Source organism: Chiloscyllium plagiosum, unplaced genomic scaffold (genome assembly GCF_037043375.1).
Source record: "Chiloscyllium plagiosum isolate Xiang-an unplaced genomic scaffold, Cpla_swu_hap1 HiC_scaffold_43, whole genome shotgun sequence".
NCBI lineage: Eukaryota > Metazoa > Chordata > Chondrichthyes > Orectolobiformes > Hemiscylliidae > Chiloscyllium > Chiloscyllium plagiosum.
In genome coordinates this window covers 19,600,207-19,620,021 of record NW_028270181.1, presented here as the reverse complement: position 1 = coordinate 19,620,021, position 19,815 = coordinate 19,600,207, and the positions used below count along the sequence as shown (strand labels likewise).

Here is a 19,815-nt window from a genome sequence, read left to right as displayed (position 1 = left end):
AAATCAAGTTGAAGCAATTGTCAAAATTCCTGTCCTGTCATACTTTTCAAAGTAGAGCAGGGCATTTTCCCAGCACCTGGTCAATTTTTATCCCTCAGATACCACTAGAACAGATTCATTGGAGTTAGCGAGTGAGTTCCAGAATTGTAACCCACTGTCACTGAAGGAACATTGATATATTTCCAAGTCGGGATGATGAGTGGCTTGGAGGGAATTTGAAGCTGGTGGTGTTCCCATTGCTTCTGCTGCAGTTATCTTTCTCAATAGAAGTGGTTGTGGGTCTTGATGGTGCTGTCTAAGGAGCCTTGGTGAATTGCTGCAGTGCCCCTTTTTGAAGGTGCACACTGCTGCACATGAGCATTGGTGGTCGAAGAAGTGGCTATTTGTGGATGTGGTCTCAACCAAGTAGGTTGCATAACCCTGGATGGTGTCAAGCTTCTTGAATGTTGCTGGAGCTGCAGACAAGTGGGGAGCATTCCATTGACTTGTGCCTTGACATCTGCCTTCTCCACCATCAGCTGTATCCGAATGCTTACTTTCACCTAATACAAAGGTTTTCAGTGCACCCTGCCCTTTCCCAATCATCACTGTTCAGATAATTTTTCCTGTTTTTGTGACTAAAGTGGATTGATCCACGTGACCCTTCGTCTGGCATGCATTTGCCATCTTCAAAAACAATTATATATATATATTGTCAATAGCTGGAGTCTAAGCTCTGATCCCTGTGGTACCCAACTAGTCACTGGCTGGCACTCGGATAATGACCCATTTATTTCTACCCGCAATCCACAGATCTCTAAGGAAATGGAGATGCTCAAGCCTGGGGCTGGGGTTCATTGCATTGAGTCACTGAGGGAAGCATGGTAGAGGGAGGAGATTTAACGGGATTCCATGGAGCGATGGAGGAGCTGGAAAGCTGCAGGAAGCAGGCTTCTTATATGTCACAATGACATCAGCCTGAACATGTAGACAATGTATAGCCAACAAGGGCATGTCAATTCACAAAGCCATGGGCCCAAGGCTTTGGTGTTCTTTCCATTGTGTCACTTTCTGTTAGTTACAGGGTACACTTCCTCTGTCCAAATTATGTGTGGGAGAACTTTTGTGTTACTGAATAATTACTTTCTTATCCATATAGTTACATGTGTGGCATCCTATTAAACATGCAACGTCCTCTTGAAGGCCTCAGTTGAACCAACCTCCATCATACTTCCACCCTAACTACTCGCTGAGTGAAAAGATTTTCCCTCACTCTCCTTGTTTCTTTTGTGGACTATTTTAAGTCAGTCCCCTTTCGTTCTTGTTCCCCTTAACGAGAAGGAACGCTTCTCCCGTTCTACTCTACCCAGCACATTCGGGATTTGGAAAACCAGATCTTCCCTTCAGTTGCCTTGTCTTAAAGCTTTATGGATAATAAAACAAAAATCATTTTCTGTTCATTTAATTCTGCAATTCTAACCTTAACTCATTCCAGCCTTTGTTTTTCTTATAAGAAAGTAGGGTTTTCCACAAACAGTTGCTGAAGGACAGGTTTAAGGTGAGAGGCGACAGATCTAGAAGTGACCTTAGGGGCAACTTTTTCACACAGAGGGTGGTACGGGTGTGGAATGAACTGCCGGAGGAAGTGGTGGAACCTGGTACAATTACAACATTTAAAAAGTATCTGGATAGGTACATGAATAGAAAGGGTTTGGAGGGATATGGGTCAAAGACTAGATTAATTTAGGAAGTCTGGTGGGCATGGACAAATTGGACCAAATTAGAGCTGTACAACTCTTTGACATTATGCCCTCTAGACACAATTTGTGTTTTTCATTGGGATGTTCTCTCATCAACTCGTGAGTAACCTATCCAGAGTTGCATCAGAATTTTCTTCACCTTGAACCCTGGTTGAGTGATTATCATGTTAAGCATCTCAAAACAGTCACAGGAGCCTTCAGTCCCTGGTAAGGATGTGTGGTCAGGTCAAACTTGCAGGATGTCTTGTTTTGAATAGCGCAGTGTTGAACTATAGGGTGGAAGATCATACCATAGTTTTCTGATGACTTTTTTTTAATTGTCCTTGCTTTAGGATGAAGCACAGCTGATCATTGAGGGCCTCTTGAACATATCCTGGGGGCTAAGAAGACCAATAAGACTTCAGATGCACGATGATAATGAACGTATGTGTTTCTCGGGCTCCAAACTGCTACGATCAGGACTACAGACCGGCTTGTACAAGTGAGCCATAAAGAGGCATTTTATTTGTAAGAAGTCAGTTATGCAACCAGCAATTTGTTTTGTTGAATGTACAGTTTTGATGGAAAGGAGTGATCTCACTGCAGATTTAGCAAGATGGAATTTAACTTCTGCAGTCCTGCTCCCGACCCGAGTAATAACAGCTTTGCTCCTGCCAGGTTGTCCACCGTTGTTAGGAAGCTCAACACATCAGGGAGCAGAGAAATCGTTACTTGTACAAACAGTAAGCATGAGCTGAAAATGTGTTGCTGGAAAAGCGCAGCAGGTCAGGCAGCATCCAAGGAGCAGGAGAATCGACGTTTCGATCATGAGCCCTTCTTCAGGAATGAGGAAAGTGTGCCCAGCAGGCTAAGATAAAAGGTAGGGAGGAGGGACTTGGGGGAGGGGCATTGGAAATGTGATAGGTGGAAGGAGGTCAAGGTGAGGGTGATAGGCCGGAGTGAGGTGGGGGCGGAGAGGTCAGGAAGAAGATTGCAGGTTAGGAAGGCGGTGCTGAGTTTGGGGGATTTGACTGAGACAAGGTGGGGGGAGGGCAAATGAGGAAACTGGAGAAATCTGAGTTCAGGATTCTTATGCCCAAAACGTCGATTCTCCTGCTCCTTGGATGCTGCCTGACCTGCTGCGCTTTTCCAGCAACACATTTTCAGCTCTGATCTCCAGCATCTGCAGTCCTCACTTTCTCCTCCAAACAGTAAGCATGGCCAACTGTCTCCAGGAAACCTGCGGACAATGGAAATATTGTTAACGAGGAGCTCAGATTTCTCAGGCAAAGTGAATTGATCACTTAAGCATCGACAAGAGTCTCTTTAAATGCCAAATGGCCAGCAGCAGCCATAACAAAGTAATAGTGATCGTCAGGAATGCAACAGGGTTACAAACATCCAACATTGTGAGCAATTTATATAGGGAGATATTTGGGACAAACAGTTTCTCATTACATGATGGTAATATATTCTCAATCATAATGTCAGAAAAACATATTCAACATCCACTTCCAGTGGATAATGCCAAATGTAACCACTAGCCCCGAAAAACCAGAGAGAATAGATGCCAGCATAATTTTCTGGTATCTGGTTGTTGGAAGCCAGTGTAAAAAATTGTAAAATGCATGTAACGCTCCATAGTTCAAAGAGTGTATACTGCACAGTAGACATTTACTGGTTTTGTCTTACTGCAGTCAGAACTTTGCAAGTATTGTTTTATTACATATCAGATTTCGTAATATATTTTTGGGCAAACACAACCTAGAGATCTTATAAGAGTGTTTGAAGAGTGGAAGAGTGTTGCAATCTGATTTGAGAGGATAAGTGTGGTATTGTGTTGGTTTTATTTCTCATTGTGTGGGGAAGTAAGAATCACATTTATGGGTTGGTTTCAGTTTCATTTCTGTAAAGTTTTAACTGAAATGCAACAATATATTTGTGGTATGAAATGATAAAATACAGGCAAGTGGTTGCCATTGGCTTCAGTGCTCTGTATTTTGTCATTGATGTTATCTGCCCATTTTTCGAGGTTCAGTCGTGGAAAATCAACTTGTGCCATTTGAGGCTTTTCCAAGGGACCAAATTAAAAATGTCTTCCTAAATATTGGTAAGAACAAGGACTGCAGATGCTGGAAACCAGAGTCTAGATTAGAGTGGTGCTGGAAAAGCACAGCAGGTCAGGCAGCATCCGATGAGCAGGAAAATGGACGTTTCGGGGCAAAAGCCCTTCATCAGGAATAGAGGCAGGGAGCCTGCAGGGTGGAGAGATAAATGAGAGGAGGGTGGGGGTGGGGAGAAAGTAGCATAGAGTACAGTAGGTGAGTGGGGGTGGGGATGGAGGTGATAGGTCAGAGAGGAGGGTGGAGTGGATAGGTGGAAAAATTGAGCTAATTATCAGAACCTTTCTCTCAAATAACAGGTATACGGTTCCACTTCTGTTTCCATCATCTGTAAACAATTCCCCAAAAAATCTAAAAGTTTGGAATCTAAATTAATATCACAGTACATCTGTATGATGGAAACTGTGAACCTATACATGAAATCAAGCTGGTGTCTAGTGACTTGTACATCTACATCCCGGCCATCGGGTAGCATCCAGCGCCCCTCTACTGTCTGCGTAGCTCCCAGTTCTTCTAACTCTCTCTCTTCCTTAGCGCTAAATATTGGTCTCCCCCCAGGTTCCTGCACCATCAGTACCAAAATCTATATTGTAGCAGGTTGAGGGTTCAGAGCTGCCTCCTTAGCGACTTCATCCGTTAATCTATTTCCCTTTGCTTCGGTATCATTTCCCTGCTGAAGTCCATTTATGTGGACTATTGCTATTTCCTTTGGCAACAAAAGGGATTCTAATACTTGCTTTACCAATTCCTCATGAGCCAGTTCTTTACCCTACTATTTATCAGTCCCCTCTCCTGCCATATCTTCCCAAATGTGTGTGCCACCCTGAAGGCAGACTTTGAATCTGGGGATACAGTTCGTCCTTTGCCTTCCAAGGTCTTAAGGGCCCTTCCTAGTGCATAAGGTTCGCAAGTTTATGCTGACCAATCGTTGGGTAGTCTACTAGCTTCAATAACACTCCCTTCTATTCCATCCACTACCGCATATCCATTATGTCTTTTACCTTCAATCACTCTGGAGGACCCATCAATGAACAGTCTGGCCCCTGCATGTAGAGGGATATCTCTAAGGTCCATTCTTACTTTAGTCTGATATTCTATAATGTCGAGGCAGTCATGTTCTGGGTCTGAGGGAGCTTCATCCTCCCTTCTCCAGAGAAAGGTAGCTGGATTCAGACAAGTGACTGTGATTAGATTAGATTAGATTATTTACAGTGTGGAAACAGGCCCTTCAGCCCAACAAGTCCACACCGACCCGCCGAAGCACAACCCACCCAGACCCATTCCCCTACATTTATCCCTTCACCTAACACTCCGGGCAATTTAGCATGGCCAATTCACCTGACCTGCACATTTTTGGATTGTGGGAGGAAACCGGAGCACCCGGAGGAAACCCACGCAGATACGGGGAGAATGTGCAAACTCCACACAGAGGCGGGAATTGAACCCGGGTCTCTGGCGCTGTGAGGTAGCAGTGCTAACCACTGGGCCACCGTGCCACCCACAATGTAAGGTCATCCCTCTCTATTAGAATTGCTTCGTATTTTAGAGTCCGTAAGCCACCGCCCTGCCTTCTGGTTCAATATAGTCCGTACTTGATGCGGGGTGCTTACTATCAAGGCCCCCCCCGAATGTGAGTTTTCGACTTTCTTCCACTAGTAGCGCAGTCGCTGCTACTGCCTGAACACACTCTGTCCACCCTCTGGAGTCTGGATCTAACAATTTAGACAGGTATGCTACCGGCTGTTTCATTCCCCCCCCCCAATCACTGGGTTAGGACCCCTAGGGCCGCTCCCTTATCCACGGTGACAAACAAGTGAAAGGTTTGTCCATGGAAGGTAATGCAAGGACAGGGGCATGAATCAAGCTTCTTTTCAACTCCTCTACTAACTCCTTTTCTTCATCTGTCCACTTTAACAACTGTGGTTCTTCCTCTAACAATTTCAAGTATAATTTCCTTGTCTTTTGGGCGTACGAGTCAATCCATAACTGACAATACCCCATAAGCCCCAGGAATTTCCTTAATTCTCGCTTATTCCGAGGAAGGGGCATCCCCACTATTCCTTCAATCCTTTCAGGGCTTATTTTCCTTTTCCCTTCACTGACCAAGTGTCCTAAATATTCACTTCTCTCTCTACATATTGTAATTTGTTCCTTGAGACCCTCAATCCCTGTCGTCCCAGAAAGTTTAGCAATTGGTTAGTTGCTTCCGTTGTTCCCCTCTCATTTTCTCCTGTGACCAATAGGTCATCTACATATTGCATTAAAGTCGTGCCTTGGGGACTTACAAACTTTTCCAAAATTTGTTCTAAAACCTGGCCAAACAATTTCGGGGATTCCGTGAACCCCTGTGGAAGCACTGTCCATCTATACTGTTGTTTTCACCCCGTTTTTGGGTCTTCCCACTCAAATGCGAACATGTTTCTACTTCCTTCTGCCATTGGACATGTCCAAAAAGCGTCTTTTAATCCACCACACTGAACCACTTGTGGTCATGTGGAATCTTACTCAAAAGCATATAAGGATTGGGAACAACAGGATGACGAATCTGTACTATCTGGTTAAGCGCTCTCAATTCTTGTACCAACCAATAGGTACCGTTTGATTTTTTTACTGGCAAAATAGGGGTATCATAAGGCAACATACAGGGTTCCAACAGGCTGTCCTTAATTAACCCCTCAATCACAGGTTGTAACCCCCTTCGTCCTTCGGTCGAGATGGGGTATTGTCTTTCGCATACCGTCACCCCCCACCTTTTTCAAGCTAATCTCTAGAGGGGGAATCTGCAATCCCCCTTGATTGCCTTCGCATGCCTATACTGTGGGGTATATTTAGATTAGGTTACTTACAGTGTGGAAACAGGCCCTTCGGCCCAACAAGTCCACACCAACCCGCCAAAGCGCAACCCACCCAGACCTATTCCCCTACATTTACCCCTTCACCTAACACTACGGGCAATTTAGCATGGCCAATTCACCTAACCTGCACATTTTTGGATTGTGGGAGGAAACCGGAGCACCCGAAGGAATCCCACACAGACACGGGGAGAATGTGCAAACTCGACACAGTCAGTCGCCTGAGGCGGGAATTGAACCCGAGTCTGTGGCGCTGTGAGGCAGCAGTGCTAACCACTGTGCCACCGTGCCGCCCACCGTGCCGTATATTTGTTTTTCCTGTTCCTCGGTCAAAATGGCCATTCGTATTACTAATTTTCGGTTGCACACTCCAATTCCTAGTCCTAAAAGTGTGATTAAATCCCTTCCTAACAAGTTGCCCCCTATGTCCGGAATATATAAGAATTGTCCTTCAACTCTTCTTTCATTATTTTCAACTGTTATAGATTCAAATACAGGGACAGTAAATCCTTCTCCCTTCACTCCGGACACCGTTATTTTCTGATCTGTAAATTGTACTCCACTGGGTATAAAATTTAAGGATGACCTCGCTGCCCCCGTGTCTACTAGGAAAACTGCATCTTCCCTATAAGGGCCCACCCTTACATTTATCAAAGGCTCCCGGTGGGTCTCCGGGGGCAGGAACCCCTGACACCCCTCGTCTTCATCAAAGTTCATCAGCGAGATGGTTTTTCCTTCTCTTTGTATTTCAGGACACTCCCACTTAAAGTGCCCTTTCCTTCCACAATGGTAACACCTTGCTTGTTGGGGTCCCCACCTCTGTCCTTGTCCCTGTCAACTAGAACCTATGAAAGGGCCTCCTCGTCCTCTACCCCTTCCTCTATGTTCTACATGCTGCCACCCTCCACTCCGGTTGCTAGTCACCGGTTCGATTATTTTCTTGACTACTTCGTCAACCATGGCTACCATCATTTTCGCTTTCTGTTTTTACTTCTCATCCTCTCTCTTTACAAACATTTTCCGTGCCTCTCTTAACAATTCATCAAGTGATTTCTCACTCCACCCATCTATTTTCTGAATTTTTTTATGGATGTCTGGCCATGCCTTAGTCACAAAGTGTACCAATAGGAGGCCCTGTGCTACTGGGTCCTCAGGATTCATCCCTGAGTATTTTCTCGTTGCATCTCGAAGTTTCTGTAAAAAGGCCGAGAGGGTCTCATCCTTCTCTTGGCAGACCTCAAATGCTTTCGATAGGTTTTGTGATTTCGGGACTGCCTCTCTTATGCCCGTAATAATTAGGATTTTAAGATCTTTCATTCGGTTACGATCTTCTACGTTTTTGTTGTTCCATTGTGGATCAATGTTCGGGAATCTTTGCTCCGCTGCTGGTACCTCACCACCTGGGGGATTCTCACGTTCCCAAGACCTTAGGCAGCCTGCCTGATTAATCCTTTTTCCTCACCAGTAAAAAGAATGTTCAGGATGGCCACTAACTCAGTCCAAGTATACAGACTGGGTCCTAAAAATTGGTCTCCCTGTTCCAATAGTCCCACCCGATCCTCTATAAGGGATTTCATCTCTTTCTGAAATGCCCGCACTTCACCACTTGTCAACGGTGCGTTTACAAACCCAATATCCCCCGCTCCTATCGGAACTTCCCTAAGCGGACAGACTTGTACAGGCATTTGCTTAGACTGTCCCCATGTCACTGGACCCCGTGACCCCTTCTTTTCCCTTTCCCTTTCCCCCGTGTCTTCTTCCGCCTCCCCCCCCCCCTCCCCCATGGCACCAAGTAGTCCCCCATGTCCCTGATCCTCATTTTGTGGGTCTTCCTGTGGGAGTTGATTCTGGTGGGGTGGGGGGGTCATAAGGTAAATAGTCAAGAATGTCCCAAGAGGGGGGGAAAGGGGGGTCCCACATCCGGGACCTTGTTTAGTTTCTACAGGAAACACCTGTGTGTCCTGACTGCCCTTCCAACAAGAGGCGTAGTCTGACTCTTCCTGACTAAAGGTTGTTTCTCATTGACATAGATATTGAGGAGTTGCCAGACCCAATCTTCATCCGACCCATATTTTGGCCAAAAAACTGAGGGGGGTCTTATACTTTCCTTAGACCATACGAAACAGCAATACTTTATCATAATCCTTTTGTCCTTAGTTTAAGTATAAATACTATCTTTCCAGTTTTTCAACATCTGTCCCAATGGACTTTCTGGAAGGATGTTACCAGGGATCCTCCCCTTATCAATATCATTATCCAGCGCCTCATCTTTACTAATTTTAGAGCCCATGATGATCAACTACAGTCAATTCCTTCGACTCTAGTCTGTCATCGCCAGTCATTAAGGCAATAATTAAAAATCTTTTTTCTTACCTTGGTCCATGCACGGAGTTGCCTGACTGCAGCTGTGCCTACTTAAATTCTCTATTTTACACCCTTTCACCTGGTTCAGATAGACGGTCATCGGATCTCGATCAGTCAACCAGAAGGGGGAACCCACCGCCGAGGAACACGGGACCGTTCTAAAAGGAACGGGACGCGTATTCCCAGCCGTCGATGGTACCCAACCTGCTGGTGATGATGGACATCCTGGACGAGCCCCCAAATTGTGAGAAAAAAAACTCACATATTAATAAATTTCAGTCCGAGTCAAATTCTGAAGTAGTGATTTTTATTGATACGTACTTGCAAGAACGGATGCCTAACGAGTAAGCACCCCGATCTGAGGGTTACATTCTGATTTATGCTGTTCAGCTGCATCTCTCGGTCCTCCCCTTTCACCCCATTGGTTACTTTTGCTGTAATGCCTAGCCTATCACAAGCTCTAGCTTCACTCCACCTTTGTCTAGCTTCTCTCCGCCTCTGTTTACTTCTCTCATTACTCTAGTTCTGTCGCCCATTAGTCTTATTTATCTCATTCCTTATAAGTGACTACCCTGGCATAGTTTGCTGTCTTTGTGCGATCATCCTGCCAAACTAAATTCCATCTGTTGGCCACATCCCTCCTGAGACTGGCACACTATTTTCCTATTACTGGTACATCCTGCTACACGGTTGCTCTGCCCTATTAGTCACAGATAATTCTACCTGTTTTCGCTTCTTCTGTCTTCCTATGCCTGGTACATCCCGCTCCACGATTGCTCTGCCTTATTAGTCATAGATAATTCTACCTGTTTTCGCTTCTCACTGTTTAGTATTTGCATGCGCAGCCTAATTTTTGCAGAAGCAACACCTGTTCCCTTATTCTGCACATTTTTAACCCTATACCTTACACTTTGGCACTGCTGGTGTACCTATATGACATGGACTGTTGGGTTTATGGAAGGTGGTTCATAACCCCACCTTCTAAAAGGGCAATTAAGGATGGGTCTAATCAACAACAACCACATCCCATGAACAAATACAACATTTACAAATCACCTAAATCTTATTTAAACATTGTCATTGATGATGCAGTATGGCACGTATTGGGCGTCCAAGTTATTGAGTCTGTGCTATGAGAGCTATAAGCTGTCCTGAGTCTGGTGATGTTTCTGATTCATAACACATTGTAATTCAACGCTCTAATAGACAACCTCAGTAATTCTTTCTAACAACTCCAAAGTGATTTGCCTAGTCCCCACTGTTTCCACTGGTAAAACAATTTTAAATTATGGATGAGCAGATATAAAAAGAATATAAATGTTGGCGAAAATTTTTTTTTGTTACCGTTCCAATTATTAAAAAAAATCTGGATGCTGAGACTTTGCCATGGCAGTCCCAATGTTCCTCTGTCTGATCGACATCTGTCCCTACTCCTAAAAAGAGAGACGAGGGTCAGATTTTGAAACCTAGTGCCCACATTTGTGGTTTTGTAAATACCTGTACTGTATCTTCAGCAAAGACATGAGGTTGCATTTAAAATAGCCAGAAGCTCTCAAATGTCCCATAACATTTTGTAAATAACTTGCCTGGATGGATGCCTTTCCAAAAGTTTGATGCACGGCAACAAGTCTTTTTCCATTTGTAATGAGTTCTTTATCTGTTAAAAATGCTCTACAACATAACGTGTGATCAATCTCATTCCTACTATGATACATCTTCCTCCAAACATTTCTCCCGAATGCTTTGGAAACTTGTCTTTGTTTGCACCAGCAGGAATGTTAGAACAGTGGCTGTGAAATAGTTGGCGTATGAGAGCTATTGTTATCCGCTAAAAGTATTCCTCTCCCAATTTATCCTGCTTGATCTTGTGTAAATTATAACGTGACTGTGATTCCAACAATGTTAACCTTCGATTACGTTAATTTGTTCATAACTCTACCCTAATGGATTGTTGACCTGAGCTTTCTCATGTTAATGTTTTGTAGGAAAGGAACACCGCAGACCTTGGCAAACACCAGCTCACCCGAACCTGAGAAAGAATCGACCACTAACAATGATCTGCCACAAAATATGAGCAGCAGCAGCATTGTTGGTAGGTGAAGCTGAAGGTGGGGCAATAATGTGAAAAAAATCCAGGCATCTTTATTTTAAGTGCACCAGATAAGTACTCATGCTTTGTCTTGCTATGACAGCAATTCAAAATTGTGCTTTTATTATTTCTCATTCAATTTTTGTTGCTGGAAAATGGATTGGCACAAACCTGGCAGGATATAGTAAAAAGGTCCCTCCACATTTAATTGCAATATTCTTTCCCTGAAGGAATTAACAGAGGGAAGGGCTTAACTGTTGATGATTGTGATCCCAATTAAGTTATGACTTTTGTTTTATATTGATTCATGGAATGTTGGTGACTGTGGTGGGGTTAGCATTTCTTGTGCATTCCAAAGTTGTCCTTGAGAAGATGGTGTTTAGTTGCTTGAACTTACATACCATGAAGGTCCTCAGATAATGCTGCCAGGGAGGAAGTTCTGGGGTTTGACTCAATGATGATGGTAGAATGGCTATTTCTTTCCAAATCGAGGTATTGCACGACTTTCAGATGTGAGGTGTTCCCACACGTCTATTATCAGATGCTGTAAATCATAAGTTTTGGAGGTACGTTCCAAGATAGACTACGCATTTTCTGTCAAAGGAAATGCACCATGTGTTTGATTTCATACCTATACACCCAAATGAAACAATACTGAATGTAACTTTTTAAATTTGTTGATGGGATGTGGATGTCGCTGGCTAGGCCAGGATTTATTAACCATTCCGAATTTCCCAGAGAGTAGTTAAGTGTCAGCCGCATGTCTGTGGGTCTAGAATCACATTTGGCAAGGACGGCAGATTTCCTTCCCTAGAGAATGTTAGTGAACCAAATTATATTTACAAGACCAACGGTGGTTACATGGTCACTCTTGGGCCAGCTTTCTATTCCAGATTTCATTGAATTCAAATTTCACATTGAGCCATTGTGGGATTTGAATCCATGTACCAAAAAGACTGGCCTGGGTTTCAGGCCTGCCAGTGTAATGCTGTTATCACTGCACCACTACGTGCCACCAAAATCAAGAAACAATGGTGTTGCTTATTAGAACCAATTGGTGAGATGTAATTTTAAGTGTTTAGAGCATGTTTTTTTAAACAATTTATTATAGAATAATACAATAAAGGAGAGGAGGGAAAATTCAGTTCATTGTGCCTATGACAGGTCTTTGAAAGGACAATCCATTTAGTCAGCACTCTAGGTGGTAGTGGTGGTGATTTTGGAAGGTACTGTTGGGTGAAGCTTTAGTGAGTTACTGCAGTATCTTTGGTAGGTGGTACACACCATTGCCTCTATGCATTGGTAGTGAAGGGATTGAATATTTTTGGATGCTGTGCCAATCAAGTGCACTTTCTCCAAATGGTGTTAAGCTTCTTGAGTGTGTTCAGTGTTCCACTCAATCAAGCAGGTAGAGAATATTCCCTTACACTGCTCCTCCACTTCCCGCACCTCCATCCTTGAACCCCACTCTTCCAACCGCAACAAGGATAGAATTGCCCCAGTCCTCACTGTCCAACCCACTAATCTCCAGATACAGCGCATTATCCTCCACCATGTCCGCCACCTATAGTCAGACCCCACCACCAGAGGTATATTTCCCCACCCACCCCTCTGTGTTCCACAGAGACCATCCCCTCCGTGACTCCCTCATTAGGTCCACGTCCCCCCACCAACTCACCCTCCACTCCCGGCACCTTCCCTTGCCTCCACAAAAGGTGTAAAACCTGCGCCCACATCTACCCCCTCACCTCCATCTAAGGTCCTGAAAGGTCTTCTCATATCTGGCATAGATTTTTCTACACATTCAAACACCTGGTCTCCTATGTCCGTTGCTCTCAGTGTGATCTCCTGTGCATTGAAGAGACAGAACACCAACACGCAGGATGTTTCAGGAAACATCTCCAGCCTATATGCACTAAACAAACCTACCACACCGTTGCCAACCACTTTAACTCCCCCTCCTACTCCACCAAGGACATTCAAGTCCTGGGCCTCCTCCACTGCCAAATCCAAGCCACCCAAAGCCTGGAGGAAGAATGCCTCATCGTCCGCCTTGGGACTCTTCAACAACACGGGATCAACATTAACTTCACCAGTTTCCTGACCTCCTCTCCCCCCAACTTATCCCAGTTCCAACCCTTCAAGTCAGCATGGCCCTCTTGATCTTTCCGACCTGTCCATCTTCCTTCCCACCTATCTGCTCCACCCTCCCCTCCAACAAATCACTATCATTCCCCACCTGCATCTAACTATCGCCTTCCCAGCTACCTTTCCCCCCACCCCCACCCTCCTATTTATCTCTCAACTCCCTACCCTGACATTCCTGATGGAGAGCTTACACCCGACATGTCGACTCTCCTGCTCCTCGGATGCTGCCTGACCGGCTGTGCTTTTCCAGCGCCACACGTTTTGACTCTGATCTGCAGTCTTCACTTCCTCCCACACTGCTGACCAGGGGGTGGGGTGGGGGAAACAGGTGCTGTGGGGATAAGAGCTACCCACATAGAGTTATCAGCCTCAGACCGGCTCTTCCAGCTATGGTATTTACATGGCTGGTCCATTCAATTTCTGATCACTGAAAACCCCCAGAATGGTAATAGTGAAAAATTCAGCCATAGTGATGCCATTGAATGAAAATGCATGATGCGTAGATTCTCTCTGGCACTTGTGATAGCCACTTTTGGACTAGAGAGAATGCAGTAGCCAATGTATAGACATAATTAACCATTCCTAATGAAGGACTTTTGCCCGAAACGTCGATTTTCCTGCTCCTTGGATGCTGCCTGACCTGCTATACTTTTCTAGCACCATATTCTTGACTCCAATTTCCAGCATCTGCAGTACTCAGTTTTGCCATCGTTAACCCACAGACAGCATTGATATAATGACTAGATAAATGTTTCTTCGGGATGGATAAATATTGGCCAGGACACTGGGGAGAACTCCTCTGTTCACCTTTGTGCAATGCCTTAGAAATGTTTATATCCACCAGAATGCAAGTAAATACAGTATCTTACTGAAAACAATGTAACATTCCCACAATATCACACTGAAATGATACATTATATCTGAGAACTTGAACCAAAGACCCAAGAACAAATGATCCTTCAATCTTACCTTTATTAAAATGTTTTTATGACTTATTTCCTCATTCCTTCCTAAAATCTGTGAAGTGGAAAGTGAGCTGTAGAACTGTTCACTGCTTCTGTATTAGCTACAGTTTAGTCCTTGTCTTCCTGCAGAGTCTGAGACCAACAATTCTGAAGATGAAGTTCCTCAGCTCATGAGAACAAAAAGTGATGCCAGCTCTTTGATACAGCGCAGATCAAAATGTCGCACGCTGGGTGAAAATCAACGCATTAAACGGCACAGGTTCTCCATCAATGGACATTTTTACAATCACAAGGTATAGTTATAAATTTTAAAAATGTTTTAAATCAGTTAGCCTGTTCAGTCAGCCAATTTGACACAAACCAATGATGCAACAATGTTGAGGTATGAAGAGGACATAAGATGGCTACTAAAAAGACTGCGGTAGGTTAACTGAGTAAGCAAAGATATGGCAAGTGAAGCATTTTGTCAGAAAATGTAAAATTGTTCATTTTTGCAAGAAGAATGAAAAAAAAGTATGTTATTTAAATGGTAAGAGAGTGCAGAGCTCTGAGATGCAGAGGGATCTGGGTGTCCTTGTGCATGAATCACAGAAGCTTTCTCTGCTGGTGCAGCAAGTAATTAGGAAAGCTAGTAAAATGCTATAATTTTAGCGAGTTTTGAGAAGATTTGTAGCTCAGGTTGAGGTTTTGAATGTAGGTTTGCTCGCTGAGCTGAAAGGTTCATTTCCAGACGTTTCGTTACCTTACTAGGTAACATCTTCAGTGGACCTCATGCGAATCAATGCTGAAAATCCCTGCTTTCTATTTATATGTTTGGGTTTCTTTGGGTTGGTGATGTTATTTCCTGTGGTGAAGTCACTTCCTGTTCCTTTTCTCAGGGGGTGGTAGATGGGATCTAACGCGATGTGTTTGTTGATAGAGTTCCGGTTAGAATGCCATGCTTCTAGGAATTCTCGTGCGTGTCTTTGTTTGGCAAAAGAAATCCAAATAAACCCAAACATATAAATAGAAAGCAGGAATTTTCAGCATTGCTTCACATGAGGTCCCACTGAAGATGTTACCCAGTAAGGTAACAAAACCTTTCAGCTCAGCGAGCAAACCTACATCCCAATGCTATAATTTATCAGAAGGGGAATTGAATACCACAGTAGGGAGATGATTCAGAAGAGAATTGCTGGATTGATATCTGGAATGAGCAGATTGTCTTATGAGGATAAGTTTGGTCAGGCTGGGCCTATTTCCACTGGAGTTTAGAAGAGTGAGGAATGCCTTGGTTGAAGTGAATAAGATCCTGAACTGTCTTGACACTGTGGAAACAGATATGCTGTTTCTTCTATTGGGCCACTGAAAACTATTTTAAAATTAGGAATTGATCTTTAGGACATAAATTAAAGAGTTTTTTTTTGTCTTATAAGACTTTGGAACTCTCTGCCTCAGAAGGCGGTGAAGGTGAGATGATTGAATATTTTTGAGAGAGGAGTGGATGGATTCTTGTGAGACAGTGGAGTCAATGGTTAAGGGGGGGAATACTTAGGCATGTGGAGTTTGAAACAAACAGATCAGCCATGATGTTATTGAATGGTGGAGCAAGCTTGTGAGGTAAAATGGTCTGTTTCTGCCCCTGTTTCGAAAGTTGGAATACTTCAGTGATATGGAGCATTGGTGAGAATGTATCTGGAGCGCTTGTGCATAGCATTGATCACTGCAATTACGGAAGGATGTAAACACATCAGACACAGTTCAGTGAATTACCAGACTAATTCTAGAAAGAAAGTATTACTTTATGAGGAAAGGTTGGAAAGTCTAGGCATGTATCCCCTGGAAACTGGAAATGTCAGAGGTGACTTGATTGAAACGTATAAGTGATCTTGACAGGATAGATGTGGAGAGGATGTTTCCTCTTATGGGAGTATTTAGAACCTGGGGATGTCCATTTAAATGGAGATTATGTCAAATGAATAGATTATATTACAGTGTGGAAACAGGCCCATCGGCCCAACAAGTCCACACCGACCCGCCGAAGCGCAACCCACCCATACCCCTACATTTACCCCTTACCTAACACTACGGGCAATTTATCATGGCCAATTCACCTGACCTGCACATCTTTGGACTGTGGGAGGAAACCGGAGCACCCGGAGGAAACCCACGCAGACACGGGGAGAACGTGCAAACTCCACACAGTCAGTCGCCTGAGGCGGGAATTGAACCCGGGTCTCTGGCGCTGTGAGGCAGCAGTGCTAACCACTGTGCCACCGTGCCGCCCAATGTTTCTCTCTCAAACGACCATGAGTCTTTGGAACACTTGTTCGACCAGGTGATGGAAGCAGAGTCTTTAAATAATTGATAGAGGTAGATAGCTTCTTGTTAAGCAAAGGGCTGGAAGGTTACCAGAAGTAAACAGGAATGCAGGCTAGGTTACAACCAGATCGGCTGTGATCTTATTGAAAGGTGCAATGGAGTGAGGGTTAAGTGGAACAGACTTGAAGGACTGAATGGCCTACTCCTGCTCTTAATTCATATGTTTGAATGTAACCTCTGATTGACTCAGGGTTGTTGCTACTTTGTGTCAGAATGACTCAGTGGTAGCAATCTACCTTGAGTCAGGAAGTTGATCGTTCATGACCTTCTCCAGGACCTGAGCTCATAATGTGCGTACTGAGGTGCAGGCAAACGTCTGCAATTATTCCTAATGTGTAGAGGTTAACTACTTGCCTATGGGAAAAGCATTCATTTTAAATTAACGCTCATCCTGGGTCAAGCGTAACCTGCAAAATGATTCAAAATGGAGACAGCTTTTAAAAAGTGGAGAGTCGTTTTAAATATATTGCTTTATTTCTGCCCTTAAACCATAATTATAGTCTTTTTTTTTCTTGATCCTCAGACATCTGTGTTTACACCAGCTTATGGGTCTGTAACCAATGTCCGAGTAAATAGTAGCATGAACACTTCAGAAGTCCTGAATTTACTGCTCAACAAATTTAGGGTAAGTGAGCTCAGTATACATGCAGATTAAAAATATGACATATTGGGCTGCACTAATGTAAAACTTATAGCATTCACAGTAATTAGTGAAGAGATGATACGACAACATCCATACGCTTTTTAACGTTTTGCCTCTTATTGCTTTCTTTTCCCCACTCACCTTCACTTTCTGTATCTGATTTCACAGTGAATTAAATACATTGACTGCATTGCTCATGAGGCGGGACATACTACCAGCGCTTCACCAGAGACTCTCTCTGATGATGTTACCTAGTGTGGTGACGAAACGTCTGAAAATAAACCTTCCAGCTCAGCGAGCTAACTTACATACTTATTCTTCAATTGTACTAAGGAGGTACACAATTGTTAACCCATTCACTCCCATCCCAAAGGCTGTGCAAGGGACATTATAATTCTTGGAGTGTTAGCTGACAGGAACCTCACTGCAATGTCAGTGAACATGTCCAACAAACAGCCAGCACCAATCGATAGCCATTCCCAGCAAACTTGAAACCAATGATCTTATGAGAAACCCAAAAGTTTATCTACTAATTGATAGTCCTGGTTACAAATCATAAAATAAATTGACGGATTGTTGGCTCTGGTTAAAATTTTTGAACATAATTTCTAACTTCTATGAATTACTTATAAAAGAAGAACAAGCTTTCAACATCCTGTGAGTTTACTTAATGTACTTTCCATTGAGTAAAGTAAAATAAGGACACATCTCATTAAGCAATGATGTGGAGACATCAGTGTTGGACTGGGGTGGACAAAGTTAAAAATCACACACCAAGTTATCGTCCATTTGGAAGTACAAGCTTTCGGAGGCATGTTCCTTCGTCGGGTAGTTAGTGAGGAAGGATCATAGGATACAGGTATCTCTTTCCTGATGAAGGGCCTTTGCCTGCTCCTCAGATGCTGCCTGACCTGCTGTGCTTTTCCAGCACCACTCTGATCTTGACTCTAATCTCCAACATCTTCAGTACCCACATCTACCTATAATACTAAAAGATCAAAGTGTCGTACAACTGATGTATTGAACAAAGCTGGATTGCTGTGAGGTCTTTAATCACTCAGACTGGGGATGCAGGTTTTGATTCATTAATATGTAAATCCCAGAACTTCACATGAACTGATTCCCTACAGATTGTGTGCTTTTTGAACAAAATAGAATGTATTTGCAAATATATATGTGCAAATGCAAATTTATCCTATTGACGTGTGTGTGACAAAGGGAGAGAGTGTGTACGTGCGTGTGAGAATGAATGTGCACAGGTGTTTGATAGCTTGTGTGCATGAGTGTGCCTGTGAACCGATCCGTGCGAGTGTATGTGTGTGTGTATACACAGTGCTTTGGGGTCACCTGTAGTGTGACATAAACCCAAGATCCTGGTTGAGGCCGTCCTTACAGGTACCGAACTTGGCCATCAGCCTCTGCTCAGTGACTCTGCGTTGTTGCATATCCTGAAGTCCGCCTTGGAGGATGGTCACCCAAAGATCTGAGGCCAAATGTCCTTGACCGCTAAAGTGTTCCCTGAGCACAGTGTCCATTCATCCATTATCATAGTGTATGCTTGGTCTTGCCAATAAACATCTCATTAAAGAAGGTTTTCAGTCTATACTATGGATGGAATGATAATCATCCTTATCCCAGCAATTTTGTACAATCTGTACATAAAACAAATATTCAAGGAACTAGATGTAATTAGAGAGCTAACAATTACAGTCAAGATCATAACAACTTTGCCATATACTGACAACACAGCATTACTTACAGCATCAGAAGAAGGCTCTCACAATGTCTTTGATCAAGTAAGGAGGTTAGAATATGGATTGAGAATGAACACTCAAAAGACAAAGACAATAGGAGCTAGAAAGGATACATTAGAAAAAGCAAGAGAGAAGATTGAAGTGAACAGTGTAACAAGAAGAGATGTTTAGCTACTTAAGACAACTGACATCACAGCAAACACGTGCAGCATGCCACAGCAGCAGATCTCCTGGCAAAAGGAGCACTGAGCAGCAACAATAGGATACAAGCTATGTTAAGACAGGATTATACATACTATTGAACAGTAGCTAAGCAACTGTATAAGATTAGACTTTGTTTAATACCATTAAGAAAATGATTTGGAGATGCCGGTATGATGCCCACTGTTAAAATAAGGGTAGAGATGGCCAGAAGTAATTTTGTGAGGATGAAGGATGAAATCCAGAAATCTCGAAATTGTGACAAGGGAAATACCTCATCTAATGCTACATTCTATCCACTTCCCACAAAGACATTTGGGCAGTAAGTAAAGATCTATGGAGGAAAGTGGAGGTCTTTGATATATTAGTGGTAAGATATCTGTTGAAAATTCCATATATCTACCTATGTTCCACACAGTTTTATTTTCTGCTGTGCAGAGCAGACGTCCTAGGTCCGTGCATGAGAGAGGTTTTCCAGAACCAGAGGTTAATGCGTCGATATGCCAATCGGCAGGTAAACGCGGAACCTCAGAGCAGCTGTGTGGTCAAGCAGTTGTGCAGCTTAGCAAGAACATTGTAGACTGTAGACAGTGAAAA

At 43.5% G+C, this 19,815-nt stretch overlaps 1 protein-coding gene and 1 long non-coding RNA gene across 17 annotated transcripts in view; one reads left to right on the top strand and one right to left on the bottom strand.

Annotated features, from left to right (window-relative positions):
- Positions 1–19,815, top strand: part of rassf4a (Ras association domain family member 4a) — a 269,576-nt gene that overhangs the window by 236,756 nt on the left and 13,005 nt on the right. For 15 of the 16 annotated variants that reach the window (XM_087982410.1, XM_087982412.1, XM_087982419.1 and 12 more), the window contains 4 exons: positions 2,072–2,220; positions 11,043–11,149; positions 14,389–14,552; positions 17,144–17,245. In XM_087982410.1, the coding sequence (XP_087838536.1) occupies positions 2,072–2,220; positions 11,043–11,149; positions 14,389–14,552; positions 17,144–17,245 (522 nt within the window). The remainder of the gene's footprint in view (positions 1–2,071; positions 2,221–11,042; positions 11,150–14,388; positions 14,553–17,143; positions 17,246–19,815) is intronic. The other variant, XM_087982416.1, reaches the window with a different exon arrangement.
- On the bottom strand, positions 2,869–19,135 carry LOC148137446 (uncharacterized). Its single transcript, XR_015754260.1, has 4 exons — positions 19,023–19,135; positions 14,264–14,391; positions 11,548–11,740; positions 2,869–2,958 (listed from the first exon to the last, which is right to left on the bottom strand). It is a non-coding gene; the product is annotated as an uncharacterized LOC148137446 (long non-coding RNA).